This window comes from Microcaecilia unicolor, chromosome 7, assembly GCF_901765095.1.
Source record: "Microcaecilia unicolor chromosome 7, aMicUni1.1, whole genome shotgun sequence".
Classification (NCBI taxonomy): domain Eukaryota; kingdom Metazoa; phylum Chordata; class Amphibia; order Gymnophiona; family Siphonopidae; genus Microcaecilia; species Microcaecilia unicolor.
In genome coordinates, this window is record NC_044037.1 from 18411500 (window position 1) to 18425965 (window position 14466).

The window sequence follows — 14466 nt, forward strand, 5'->3', positions numbered from 1 at the left end:
TGCGGTGAAGTAGTCCTGTGCCCTTAGCAGAGAAACACCCCCAAAACATAACATTTCCACCTCCATGCTTGACAGTGGGGACGGTGTTCTTTGGGTCATAGGCAGCATTTCTCTTCCTCCAAACACGGCGAGTTGAGTTCATGCCAAAGAGCTCAATTTTTGTCTCATCTGACCACAGCACCTTCTCCCAATCACTCTCGGCATCATCCAGGTGTTCACTGGCAAACTTCAGACGGGCCGTCACATGTGCCTTCCGGAGCAGGGGGACCTTGCGGGCACTGCAGGATTGCAATCCGTTATGTCGTAATGTGTTACCAATGGTTTTCGTGGTGACAGTGGTCCCAGCTGCCTTGAGATCATTGACAAGTTCCCCCCTTGTAGTTGTAGGCTGATTTCTAACCTTCCTCATGATCAAGGATACCCCACGAGGTGAGATTTTGCGTGGAGCCCCAGATCTTTGTCGATTGACAGTAATTTTGTACTTCTTCCATTTTCTTACTATGGCACCAACAGTTGTCTCCTTCTCGCCCAGCGTCTTACTGATGGTTTTGTAGCCCATTCCAGCCTTGTGCAGGTGTATGATCTTGTCCCTGACATCCTTAGACAGCTCCTTGCTCTTGGCCATTTTGTAGAGGTTAGAGTCTGACTGATTCACTGAGTCTGTGGACAGGTGTCTTTCATACAGGTGACCATTGCCGACAGCTGTCTGTCATGCAGGTAACGAGTTGATTTGGAGCATCTACCTGGTCTGTAGGGGCCAGATCTCTTACTGGTTGGTGGGGGATCAAATACTTATTTCCCTCTGCAGAATGCAAATAAATTCATATACTTTCCACAATGTGATTTTCCGGATTTAATTTGTGATGTGCTATCTCTCACTGTTACCAATAACCTACCCTTCAATTATGGGCTGCTCATGTCTTTGTCAGTGGGCAAACTTACAAAATCAGCAAGGGATCAAATACTTATTTCCCCCACTGTAACCACCCTTTTCTACTCTATTGTAGATTATACTTGACCCACAGTGGGTCCTGCAGAGACTTCATATCTCAGCTTTACTCTTTCTCTATATGTTACTAGCCGTTGAGCCCGTAAAAACGGGCTGGTATTGAGGTTTTCCTCCCCCCGCGGTCACCACCGCTCCCCTCCCCCCCGCGAAGTCGCCACCGCTTCCCCCCCTCGAAGTCGCCGCCGCCACCCCTCCACCTGACCCGGGCCCTCTCTTCACTTCTGAACTTACACATCCATTCGCCGAACGCAGCAACGCACATCAGCTGAGCTGCCCCTTTCTTCTCTGCCTGTGTGTGTCCCGCCCTCGCTGACGTTACGTCACAGGAGGGCGGGGCCACAGGCAAAGAAGGAAGGGCTCACTGCAGCTCAGCTGATGTGCGTTGCTGCGTTCGGCGAATGGATGTGTAAGTTCAGAAGGGAAGAGAGGGCCCGGGCCGGGTGGAGGGGTGGCGGCGGCGGCGACTCCGAGTGGGGGGGGAGCGGTAGCAACCTCGGCGGCGCAGTTTCCCTCTCTGTCCCGCCCCCCCCCCCCCCCCCGTCATCACGTATTGACACGGGGGCGGGACAGAGAGGGAAGTCTCTACTGCGCATTTGCGAGTGAGTCGGTCACTCGCCATTTATATGTTTGATACTATTCTTCTCTTTCCTTTATTGATATGGAGTTCCATTTTCCTCTCTACCGATCTCTTACTTTTATGTTTCAACATTTTTATTGATGACAATTCAAAGTAAACACATCCAACAATATGAGTATACAGAATTTCAAATATCAAAATGTACACAATAAAGACAGAATATTAAAGGCAGTCATCAAACTTTTAACAATTTTATCCATCCAACCCTACCCTCTCTTTTTTATATTTCAACATTTTTTTATTGAAGACAGTGTACAGTTTTCTCCACAGCGAATATTTTGAAAAACTTTACAACAAACAATTGGATTCTACCATATTCAAACATCCAGTAATTCACATACACTGCTCTCAATTTGCTTTATTCATTTTTTATCCCCCCCCCCCCCCCCCCACCCAATAAGCCTACCCGCCCGTCCCTCTCACATCCCACCTCTCTAAACAACTCACCTTCCCAAACCCTCCCACTACCGATCTCTTACTTTTATGTACAATTACATTTTACTTTGTTTTTTTTATCTTTGTATTGTAAACCGCTCTGAAGTCCTCCACCCTAGGGCGGTATATCAAATGTGAATAAACTTGGAAACCACCTGTGTATTTTATCAAATGTATGCGAACATCGCGGTGCTGCCTCCACTCTGCCCAAACGAAACCCCAGGAACACCTACGCTCAGTCTGTGTAAAAGCAGGCGCACACTGAGGAAGCTTTTAAAATTACACCCCTCCCCCCTTGCATGCTGCTCTTTCCTTTCCAAACACTACAGTTGATTCAGCTTTCTGGGGGTGTTTTGCCCTCTAGGCTGTTTGGATCCTACGAGGCTCTGAATGGTGGGAACACTGGAGATGCCATGGTGGATTTCTCTGGAGCAGTTACAGAACACCTTGACCTAACACGGGGTAAATACAGAGAGGATGTGATTGAGCAGACCAAGCTCTTTGAAGATCTTCTTAAAGTCCATAACAGAGGGGGATTAATCAGCTGTTCCATCCAGGTAGGACCTTGTCCATTGATCTAACTGTATGGTATGCTATCTTGGTTCCATTATTAATCGGTGCTGTAGGAGAAATTAAGGAAAGAACACTGACTGAAAAGGTGTTGTGGACTCTTATGATTACCGTATTTTTCGGACTATAAGACGCACTTTTTTCCCCAAAAATTTGGGAGGAAAATGGGGGGTGCGTCTTATAGTCCGAAGGTAGCGAGTTCGGGATCGCCCTCCCCTACTTACGTCACGCGATGTTCCCTGGTGGTCTAGTGACGTCGGGGCAGGAAAGAGCCCCCTCTTTCCTGCCCAGCGCGCTGCTCTCTGTCCTCCTGACTGCTTCCTGACGGTCTCGGCGAGATTCAAAATGGCCGCCGAGACTTCAATTCTCGGCGGCCATTTTGAATCTCGCCGAGACCGTCAGGAAGCAGTCAGGAGGACGGAGAGCAGCGCGCTGGGCAGGAAAGAGGGGGCTCTTTCCTGCCCCGATGTCACTAGACCACCAGGGAACATCGCGTGACGTAAGTAGGGGAGGGCGATCCCGAACTCGGACAAGACGCACCGGAGCACCTAGGTTTTAGAGGAGGGAAAAAGGAAAAAAAAAATTTTCCTATTTCCCTCCTCTAAAACCTAGGTGCGTCTTATGGTCCGGTGCATCTTATAGTCCGAAAAATACGGTACTTTTGTGTGGCATGCTACACTTTTTATCCAAAGATAAAAGGCATTGCTCTCTTGGCAAACGACGTGTCTATGTTATGAAAATAATATTACAAAACAAATGATAGTGGGAAGGTGGAGATGGCTTGAGAAGAACCAGGTACACAGGTTGATCGTGTATAACTAAAACACTTTGTTTCTTAAATTTGCAATAACATGCAACACCCGACTCGGCACCATGTTTCGGCACAAAGTGCCTACCTCAGGGGGGTCATAGAATATAAATGTATCCAAAGAGGTTTATGAGTCTAATGCTAGAAATCGCTTCTATGATTGTAAAACTGGTCTTTAAAAAGACCTTTGTGATGATGATACGCCAGTGGTTCTGTTCAGCCCTTATACAGAAGTTCGCCTACACGCAGCTGCATTAGCTCCAGATGCGTCTCACGCTCCAGTCCCATACCACTTGGCTCATGAAGCTTGGCAGCGGGACTTATTCTGGCGAAAAGTCTCCCTTCTTCCAGTTCCTTTCCTGGACCTCTTTGGACCAAGCACACTCTACAGGGCATCTCTCCTCTCTGGATCCTCTTTCAAGCAGTCCTCAGTTCCTGGTCCCTTCCAGCTCTGGGTTTAGCAGGATACCTCCCTCAGAAATACATGAGATTTACATGGACCTCAGAACCAACCCATTTTATCGCAGCTTAGGACTTAAACCTTTTTCTGCCAAGTTATCACGCACTTTAGGCACCACATATCGAATTTGGGGGTTAGTTTGCATCATCCCAGGAGATCTATAGAGAATTACCCCCTTAGAGTCTAAGCTCTTATAAAATACTATGGGGCCAATATTCAGGACTGCAGAAGCTAACTGGATTGCCTCCCTCAATCAAATCTGAGCCCAGATAGTCAATGCCAGGTCATTTCCGGTGACCGGCATTCAATATCCAGTTTATTTTTGGCCAGTTTCAATGCAACTGTCCAAGCTGATATTCATAGTTGGCCACCAAACTTGGCTGGCAACTGAAAAACGGTGGATAGCCGGTTATGTCACATGATATAACCAGCTATCTGCTAGGCGCTAACCGGCAATATTAAGCAGGAGACAGCTGGCTATCTCCCACTCAATACTGACAGATAGCCAGCTAAGTGCCTGAAGTACCTGAAGAATAGGATGATCCTCTACACACCGCCAAGGACACTTAATAGTCCTCTCAAGGACTATCACTAACCATACCCTCTCCAAAAGACATTACACGATGTGATACCCGCAAGTGAGCCTTCTCCGGTGTAGCCCCACACCATTTTTTACACACACCCCCCCCCCCCCCCCCGCCGTTGTACATGCAGGATGTCAGACTCACAGAAACAGAATGAAGCCTTGCGCTGGAAGAAGAGGACCTCGGCTGGCGGGAGTTGGGGTCCCCCGCTAGCAAAGGTAGCTGGCGGCGGGGGGAGGGTTGCCAGCAGGAGGGGGGGGGGTCGAGAGGGTTATTGCCAGGGGGGGGGTCCAGGGCCAAATCTATGGGGGCCCCACATAGCTATGCCACTGGTTTGACCTATTCTTACTGTACACTGCCTTGAGTGAATTCCTGCAAAAAGGCGGTAAATAAATAAAATAAAATAACCATTTAACCAGCCAGGTGCTGTTTCTGGCTGGTTAAATAGTTTTGAATAGCGGCCAGTATGAATACATCAAGCATTCTCCAAATAATAAATGTGATTATTAAAAACAAAGAACAGCATAAAAAGTATTCAGCTTTTGTGAACTGCTGTTTTTATAGACTTAAAAATGAAGACCGTAAATTTTTCCTGATTAAATATCAATAAGACTGTGTGAGCGCTCTTTGAGATGAACCATGGGAAAAATAACAGCTTGAATAATTAAACTAGAAAACACTGTGTGTATTTGCTGACAGTAAATCTTATCCCCCCAAGGTACAGTTCTAGTTCATGCGATTCATTAAATAAAATACATATTGGTTTAAAAAGCATCGGAGAACTGAATAGCTAACATTGTGCCTTATGGTTATGGTAAGTAAATGCTATTCTGTGTCCCACTGAGCGTTTAGAGCTGTGATGTAAAACATAAATATCTCATTTGTTCAGTTGCTTACAAATGAGATGGTTTATTTCCTAGGTTATCGTATACTCTGGCACTTTCGTAAATTGTCTAAATTTCTTCTAATCCCCTACCCAAGAAAACAAACCCTAACACACATCCCAGCATTGCCCCCCAAATATTATAGACAAGGAACACAAGTTACACTTGGTCCTCAGGAAATAAATACATGTCAGAAAAATTGTATGTAAGTAGAAATCAGAAACTCAAATAACTCAAGATTTAAATATACAAGCAGTGAAAAAAAATATGTGCTCAGTTTTAGGTGTATACACTTAAACTCAGGAACCGAGATGTTATAGCATCTTTCCATACATCATAGCACACCCTGCCTCCTCCTAATAAGTTATGGCTCAATCAAATCTTCAAAGTAAACCAAAAAATTGCTAATGCAAATGGTGCTATTATTTAGCGCTGTTACTTACAAATGGGTTTTGATGCAGTCAGTGGTGTGTATAAGTCATTTCATACAGATTCCTGGTTAGTGTATAACTTTTTTTATATAGTGCAAAACTTCTTCATTCAAAACATCCAATAAAGACAACATAACTTCCCAAGTTCCCTACATGGGCCATGTTTCGCCAATCAAATGGCGTCTACAGGGGAACTCAACTGTGAAAAAAACAAAAACGTTTCAAAATTCTAAAAACTGCAACATAATCCTTTGTACAAACGTATTCAATCCCCGCAGAATTTCAATCTTATCTCAAAAACTCTTTACTCACGATACAGCAACTTCAGAAGGAAACCTTCTCCAAATTGGTCTTAGCCTGTGAAAAAACGCCCACGCATGCGCAGTTTATATAAGAAAATAATAAAGATCAGCTGATAGCCTATATTGCTTGTATATTTAAATCTTGAGTTATTTGAGTTTCTAATTTCTACTTATATTCATATATAAGAAACTGACTTTAAAAATACCCAGTGTATATACTCAGAAAGATTGTATGGCCAGGATTTCAACCCAATTACCAAGAATCAATAATAGGCTTCATCAATAATGACATTAATTGCATACCTTTTGCATATTGGCTGTATATTGACCCCATTGATTTATCTCGCATGGTCGTAGATGATTGCTGGTTTATGATTATTTTATTTGATTGGACAACAGTATGGAAATATTTTGTATAGTGGTTGATGCTGATGTGTTTACATCCACATTAAAAACTGTTGAATAGTTCCTTACGACAGTGTTACTGGGTGCCCAGTCTTGTACTGTCTGGGCAGTCAAAGGTTGATTTAAAAAAATCATGGTAGGCATATACTCATCTGATGCTTCCCTTCCTACAGAAGGACCATTGCAGTTTTATTAAATAACCCATCACTAGAAGCATGGTCATTCCCTTGCTTCTTATCGTATCACCAGACAACCATTATAGGAATCTGAAAGGCTGGTTTTCTTCCTCTGTATTTGTTCCAGCTGGTTTCATCTGCTGACATGGAGGCTGTAACAGACATGGGTCTGGTGAAAGGTCACGCATACTCTGTGACTGCCGTAAAGAAGTTACAACTGGGACAGAGGTCTTTGTGTTCTTCAAAGTCAGAGAAGCTCTTCATGATTCGAATGAGGAATCCCTGGGGAAATAGGGAGTGGAGAGGAGCATGGTGTGATGAGTAAGTGTACTCTGTGCATTTTCCTGTTGAAAGGACTGAGCTGCATCTTTGAAAGTTCAACAGCAAGCAAAAGCTTTCAACCATTGAAGGCGCTCAAGTGACCACTTGGGAACATTTGAGGGAGAAGGAGTTCTCTGTTTCACTTCTTAAGGAGATCTGTACCCATAGGCAATCCAACAGTTCTTCTACAATCTCAAGACATTTATGAACTCATGAACTTAAAAGACAGTGATAATTCTCAGTGGAACTCCTGTCGACTTAGAGGGTGATTGTATAAAAGGACTTGAGCATGTAGAACTCAAGTAGGGTCTTGTAAAATTGGTTGGAGTGTGAATGTGCAAAATTAGATGAACAGAGATCATAGCAGCTACCTTTATGCAGTATATATAGATATAGTCGTAGGTAAAGATATAGCTATGCAAAATTGGCCCTTATGTTTATGTCTTACAGAATACCCATATGTGGTCTAATGACCTCTTCGGGGCAGGAAAGTGCCCCCTCTTTCCTGCCCGGCACTTGTTCAGATTGTCTTTCTCCTGCGCCAATTCAAAATGGCTGCCAGGAGTTCAAGCAGTGACCTTGCAAGACTTCTACAACCCCCTTCCATGAAATTACCTTTTTCTTTTCTTGTTTTTCAAAAGGCGGCAGCGCCAGTGACTTCCATAGGCTCCCCCGCCGCCGGTCCCAGCCTCTTCTCTCTACTGCAGCGGCCCATCTCCAAGGAAACAGGAAAATTATGACAGTGAGGTGGGCTGCCTGCAGTAGAGAGAAGGGGCTGGGACCGGCATCAGGGCAGCCTATGGGAGTCGCTGCCACCGTCTTCTTTTGAAAAACAAGAAAAGAAGAGAAAAGGTCATTTCGGGGGAGGGAAGGGCAGGGGGCGGTGGTGGAGGAGCTAGGGCAGCAACTCATTTTCTGCCTCAGGTGGCAGATTGTGTTGGGCCTCCCATGCTTACCCTAGCTCTATGACTGATGTAAGTGTGGGTGCCTAACTATTAGGCATGCCGATACTGGGTTATGCTTGTAGTCTATAATGGAACCGGGGCACCCAGGTTCCGACTATAGACTAGGTTCCTAGCACACACCCTCAGGGCACCTAAATGGAGGTGCCCAGCTGTAGAATCGCTTCTATCAAGTTGATTTGTGCCCATTAAAAGTAGAGAGGTGTGGTAGCCGTGTTAGTCCACTCTTAAGGTTATCAATAGAGATCAAACAAAATAAAACATGGAAAAGAAAATAAGATGATACCTTTTTTTATTGCACATAACAATACATTTCTTGATTAGCGTTCGAAGGTTGCCCTTGTTCGTCAGATCGGAAATAAGCAAATGTGTTAGTTGATAGTATATATAAGTGAAACATCCAAGCATTACTTTGACATTCTGACAGGGTGGGAGGGTGGGGGTGGGTAGGAGGTATGCATGGGGACATCAAAGCATTTCATTGATATTTTAACAGGATGGGTGTGGATAGGTGAGAGGAGGGTGATAAACAGATTAATACAATTTTATGGTTTATAATGGGCTAGAAAACCCAGATCCTTGTGAAGTCCTGTCTGTTGGGTGTCAAAATATTCAATCATTCTGACTTCAAAGGTCTTACGTTCCTGTATTGTTTTAAAGTTACCTTTCAGGATTCTTACTATGAAATCACTGGTGCAGTGTCCTGGTCTTGTAAAATGCTGGCCCACCGGGGTGGGAACCTTACTGGCACCGACTATCTTCATGTGATGTCTGTGCAGATTAAATCTTGTCTTAAGCATCAGGCCTGTTTCTCCAATATAGCATCCTTTGTTACATTTTTTTACACTGAATGATGTATACCACATTGGAAGATGAGCATGTGAAAGATTCCTGTGAAATGTCCATTAAAAGAAACTTTATTAACACCTATCTAAAGAAACAAGCTGACAAAATTCCAAAAATCTGAAAAATGAACTGAAAGTTTTCCCCTTTGTACATCCATAGTTAGGGTTTACTTTCTCAGTATTTATAACAGAACAATCACCTACTACTACTACTACTATTTAGCATTTCTATAGCGCTACAAGGCATACACAGCGCTGCACAAACATAGAAGAAAGACAGTCCCTGCTCAAAGAGCTTACAATCTAATAGACAAGAAATAAAGTAAGCAAATCAAATCAATTAATGTGTACAGGAAGGAGGAGAGGAGGGTAGGTGGAGGCTCAGTCCACCAATAAGAGCCAACCTCATCAGTGATGTCACAATGGCTTGGCTCACTTCTGATATTGTGATGTCATAAGGGAAAGGGGGAAAGGGAAATGGGACTTGATATACCGTCTTTCTGAGGTTTTTGCAACTACATTCAAAGCGGTTTACATATATTCAGGTACTTATTTTGTACCAGGGGCAATGGAGGGTTTAGTGACTTACCCAGAGTCACAAGGAGCTCCACTGCACTAACCAATAGGCTACTCCTCTACTACTACTACTACTACTACTACTATTTAGCATTTCTATAGCGCTACAAGGTGTACGCAGCGCTGCACAAACATAGAAGAAAGACAGTCCCTGCTCAAAGAGCTTACAATCTAATAGACATGCACCGTTTGAAAACTGTCCCAGTTTCATTCAGGTCAAGAACACCGATGCACTGTGGACTGACTGCATTCTTACTATAATCTATATTTTGAAGGTAAACGGCTCAAAATGCTCAGATTCGCCAGCTAGTTAACATGTATTTTTAATAATAGCAAATACAGGACCTGATTCATCACATTTTACCCACTTGGTGACCCAAGCTCTTAATTTTACTCGTGTCTTCCCATTAGGTCTGAAGAATGGAACAGAGTGAGCCAGTCAGAACGGAAGCGAATAGGTCTTACCGTGGCAAATGACGGAGAATTCTGGTAAGGATCTGTCATCCTTCTGTAAATCAGTTAACCACGGCAGACTCACTATTATTGGGTTGAAACTACAGGTTTCCCTGGAAAAAAAACCCCCAATCAGAATCATTTTTCAGAAACATCTCTATTTAACACGGGTTTGGCGTGGAAACCAGCGCTAATCTCTCTTTCTACGAAGGGCCCTTTGTGGAACAGCGTTTAGCGCCTGTCTTTTCTGGTGCCTGTTTTTGAGCATAATTTACAGAATTCCCCTCGATATCTGCCAGTTGCACTAGAATTCTGTGAAGAAAAAAATGTGTTCCTTATACAGCTGTTATATTTATTTATTTATTAGGATTTATTTAGCGCCTTTTTGAAGGAATTCACTCAAGGCGGTGTACAGTAAGAATAAATCAAACATAAGCAATAGACAATCACAGCAGTAAAAATATTCAAGTAACAATACAAAGTATGGCATAGTATACTACTTACAATGTCAACACAATACGTAATAGCACATTTTAATAGACAGCATAGGGTGTAAACAAAGATAAAACATTAAGGGCCCTGTTTACTAAGGCACTTTAGCGTTTTTAACGCGCCTACAATTCACGTGCATGCTAACCGTGTAGGTGCCTATAGGGATATTGTAGGCACATACATGGTTAATGCATGTTAAAGACGCTAATGTGACTATAATGCGGCCAAGGGCACCCGGTATAAGAGGCTTGGAGAGGCTAAGCCTCCCCCTGCTGCAGCAGAATGGATCAGCTGTGGAGTCCAGCTGCTCTGAGGGGATTAAATTGTTGATTTACCTCCATCCTCACAGCAGGAGCTGCAGTGAAAGCCCTCTAGCAGTTGTAGAAATTGGTTTATGGTTTGTTTACCTTACTGCTGGGAAAGCAGGGGGGGGGGGGTTGGCTGGAGGTGTCCTGGGTTGCCAGGGAGATATTGAAGGAGGATGACTTCCTGACCTGCACTGAGGACAGATAGCAGCAGAACGGATACTGGGCCAGCATGATCAGAAAAAGTCACCAGACAACAAAGGTAGAAAAGATCATTTTATTTTCATTATAGTGTTTGGAATATGTCCACTTTGAGAATCAGGTGCTCAACATTAAAAGTTTATATTTATTTACTTATTTATGGCATTTTATCCCACATTAAACATGAATTAGGGTGTTTTGTGGCTCTACATGAGAATTGTGATGATATGATCCCTTTTTTCATATTGTTGACGGTCTGCATTTTCCGTATGGTTGGTATATTGGTGTATTAGGTTCTGCCCAGTGTAATATTTATGGTACAGTAAGGTTCTGAGTGTGTTTTTGCACAAAGTTGTGCATAGTGTTTTGCAGCTGAGCGATTGTGGTTAGAATATGCTTTGAGCAACCACTTTATTCTTTGACATATGATACATATCTAATATCTAAGTTTAATAAAAGGTATTAATTGTGACTTTTATTTTATTTATTTATTTTTTTCTGCGTGTTATCAGACAATTATGGATTTAAGCTCCACCCCTGGCCCCATCCCTAACCCCGCCCCCTTTTAGCCTCCCCAAACAGTTGGGCCACCGACCGCCTATGAATGCGGCTTAGTAAACAGGGCCCATAGATAGGTAAGAGAGTAAGAGGAGTTAGAAAATAAGGTGACTAATTTAAAGCAAATTGCACATGAGGTCAGAGAGATAATTAAATATTATCGCAGCTAGGGTAGGAGTGGATAACTAGCACCTCTAATACAATTACCCTCATTTAACCTGCACTGATTGCAGACTTATACAGTTACAATTTATTGAACTTGATATACCGCTTAAAATTTTACAAGAAAAAGATCCCAGCTGTGTACAATATTTAAAAAAAACAACCCATAAAACACCATCAAAGCATTGCAATAGTCCAGCAGGAAAGATAGACACACATACCACTCATATCAATACAAATAAATCAGATCAAATCAAATCAGATAACCCAGGCTTCAGCCCCAGCATTCTTCTGGAAGGAACATGCCAAAAAGCACAAATAAAATAATACGCTTTCAACAGTCATTTAAATCGCCTTAATGACTGTTCCTCACGAAATTCCAAAGGCAGAGAACATTCCAGAAAAACGGTGCCAAATAAAAATAGGCCCTTTTTCTAGTTTGCGCAAGCCCTGTATAGAATGGATCCTTAGAAGCTTAGCTGAAATTGGGTGGCGGAGCAGGTGGGGGGAAGAGGGGTTGGTGGTTGGGAGGCTAGGATAGGGGAGGGCAGACTTATACGGTCTGTACCAGAGCCGGTGATGGGAGACGGGACTGGTGGTTGGGAGGCGGGAAATACTGCTGGGCAGACTTATACGGTCTGTGCCCTGAAAAAGACAGGTACAAATTCAAGATATGAGTTTATCTTGGGCAGACTAGATGGACCATGCAGGTCTTTTTCTGCCGTCATCTACTATGTTACTATGTAATAGTAGCATTGCTGAGAGTTAAGTGTAGACTTAGCATGTTAGTGCTAGCAGAACGCTCACTTCTATTCTGTAAATGCTGCGCACAACTCGCTTATAGCGCGTAAATGCAAGGGGAGTGTTCACAGGGAGGAGCATGGGCGGGACCATCACTTCTGCGCATAAGTCCTAAATTGCCTCACGTAGGCGAACCCACTCATGCCTGCCGTTGACATGGTCTAATCGGGCACATCTCAGTGCAGGCACGTTGATGCTGATCTATGCAAGTATTCTATAACAGAATTTGGATGCCCAGATGCAGATATAGAATTACCACTCAGTGCGTGGCATCTAGGTGCCTAAGTTGGGGCACCCAGTTATAGAATCACCCCCATAGGAGGAGATTCTATATCTGACGCCTAAAAAAAAATCAGTACCGAATAAGCGTATTCTGTAATCGGCACCTAGATTTAGCAGCCAATGATAGAATATGCTTAGTTGATATTTCAGCGCCTAAATCTGCGCATATCCATTTACACCAGTGAAAATGTGGCGTAAATCCCAGCGCATAGATTTAGGCGCACTGGGCCATATTCTATAACTAGGCACCTAAATTTCGGAATCCCCACGAAATGCCAATTTCCCTGCCCCATAACCGCGCCCCTTTTTGCCTGCACATGTTAGAAGTTCGGCGCACATAATTACTGAATACGCTTAGCGAGTTATGTTCCTAAATTCTAATCAGTGCCGATTAGTGCTCATTATTGCTTGTTAAGTGCTGTTAATCAACGCTGATTAGCTTGTTAAGTCAATTAAGTTATGCGCAATGTTATAGATTCCACACCAATTCCGGCGCCTAAGTTTAAGTCCATTATAGAGAATCCCGGGGATAGTGTTTAACTAACTCTATCTTTGCTCAGGATGACATTTGAGGATTGGTGTAAGAATTTTAACACAGTCGATATTGGCCGGATTATAAATACATCCTATTTCTCAATCCACAAAACATGGGAAAAGAAACTCATGAGAGGAGCATGGAGCCGAAACTCAGACCCGCTCTTAAACCGTTCTGGAGGATGCTTCAATAACAAGGTCACATTTCTGCAAAACCCACAGGTGAAGGTTTCATATTTTTGCTGAGTTGCTGTGACTGGATGACAGATGTGCAAAGCTGGCAGAAAGTCATTCTCATTGTGGGCTTGGAAGCAGCTTAGCCAGTTTAATATCCAGGTTATCTATAAAAATAGCCACCGAGAGGGGGGGGGCAGGGGGGACAAAATTCCCGCAGTCCCACCCGCCCTCCGTCGTCGACCGTCTGCCCCCTGCATTGAAATCGCAGTCTCACCTCCGTGAAAGCAGCGCTGCAGGCAGCAGAATGCCTCCCTTCGGCCCTCCTTCCCTCCCTGTGTCCCGCCCTTGTCTGACGTAACTTCTGCAAGGGCGGGACACAAGGAGGGAAGGAGGGCCGAAGGGAGGCGTTCTGCTGCCTGCAGCGCTGCTTTCACGGAGGTGAGACTGCGATTTTAATGCAGGGGGCCCGGCCCGGTGGCGGTCGTAGGGGGGGAGCAGCAGCAACCTCGGGGGGGTGGAGGGGGAGCAGTGGCTGCGGTGATCTTGGGGGGGAGCGGTGGCGGCGACCTCAGGGGGCAGGGCGGCGAGGACGGCAGGGGCGGCCTTGCCCCGGGCCCGGCCCAGTCTCTCGGCGGCCCTGTCTATAAAATATATCTATGAAACACATTTACAAACTTCAACCAGATCCTTAGACCTAATCTATCTACATAAGAACATAAGAGTAGTCATACTGGGTCAGACCAATGGTCCATCTAGCCCAGTATCCTGTTTTCCAAACAGTGGCCAAGCCAGGTCACAAGTACCTGGCAGAAACCCAAATTGTGGCAACACTCCACACTACAAACCCCAGGGCAAGCAGTTGCTTCCCATGTCTGTCTCAATAGCAGACTAATCTAAAAAAGGTTTGGACAAGCTCCCGGAGGAAAGTCCGTAGTCTGCTATTGAGATAGACATGGGTGAAGCCACAGTTTGCCCTGGGACTGGTAGCATGGAATGTTGCTACTGTTTGAGTTTCTGCCAAGTACTTGTGACCTGGATTGGTCACTGTTGGAAAGAAGATACTGGGCTAGATGAACCATCGGCCTGACCCAGTATG

The 14466-nt window shown here is 44.3% G+C and overlaps 1 protein-coding gene across 1 annotated transcript in view; it reads left to right on the forward strand.

The window, feature by feature from the left end:
- CAPN6 (calpain 6) overlaps nt 1-14466 on the forward strand; it is a 155066-nt gene that overhangs the window by 104447 nt on the left and 36153 nt on the right. The window contains exons 5-8 of the mRNA XM_030210251.1: nt 2446-2638; nt 6829-7022; nt 9817-9894; nt 13220-13415. Of these exons, the coding sequence (XP_030066111.1) occupies nt 2446-2638; nt 6829-7022; nt 9817-9894; nt 13220-13415 (661 nt within the window). The remainder of the gene's footprint in view (nt 1-2445; nt 2639-6828; nt 7023-9816; nt 9895-13219; nt 13416-14466) is intronic.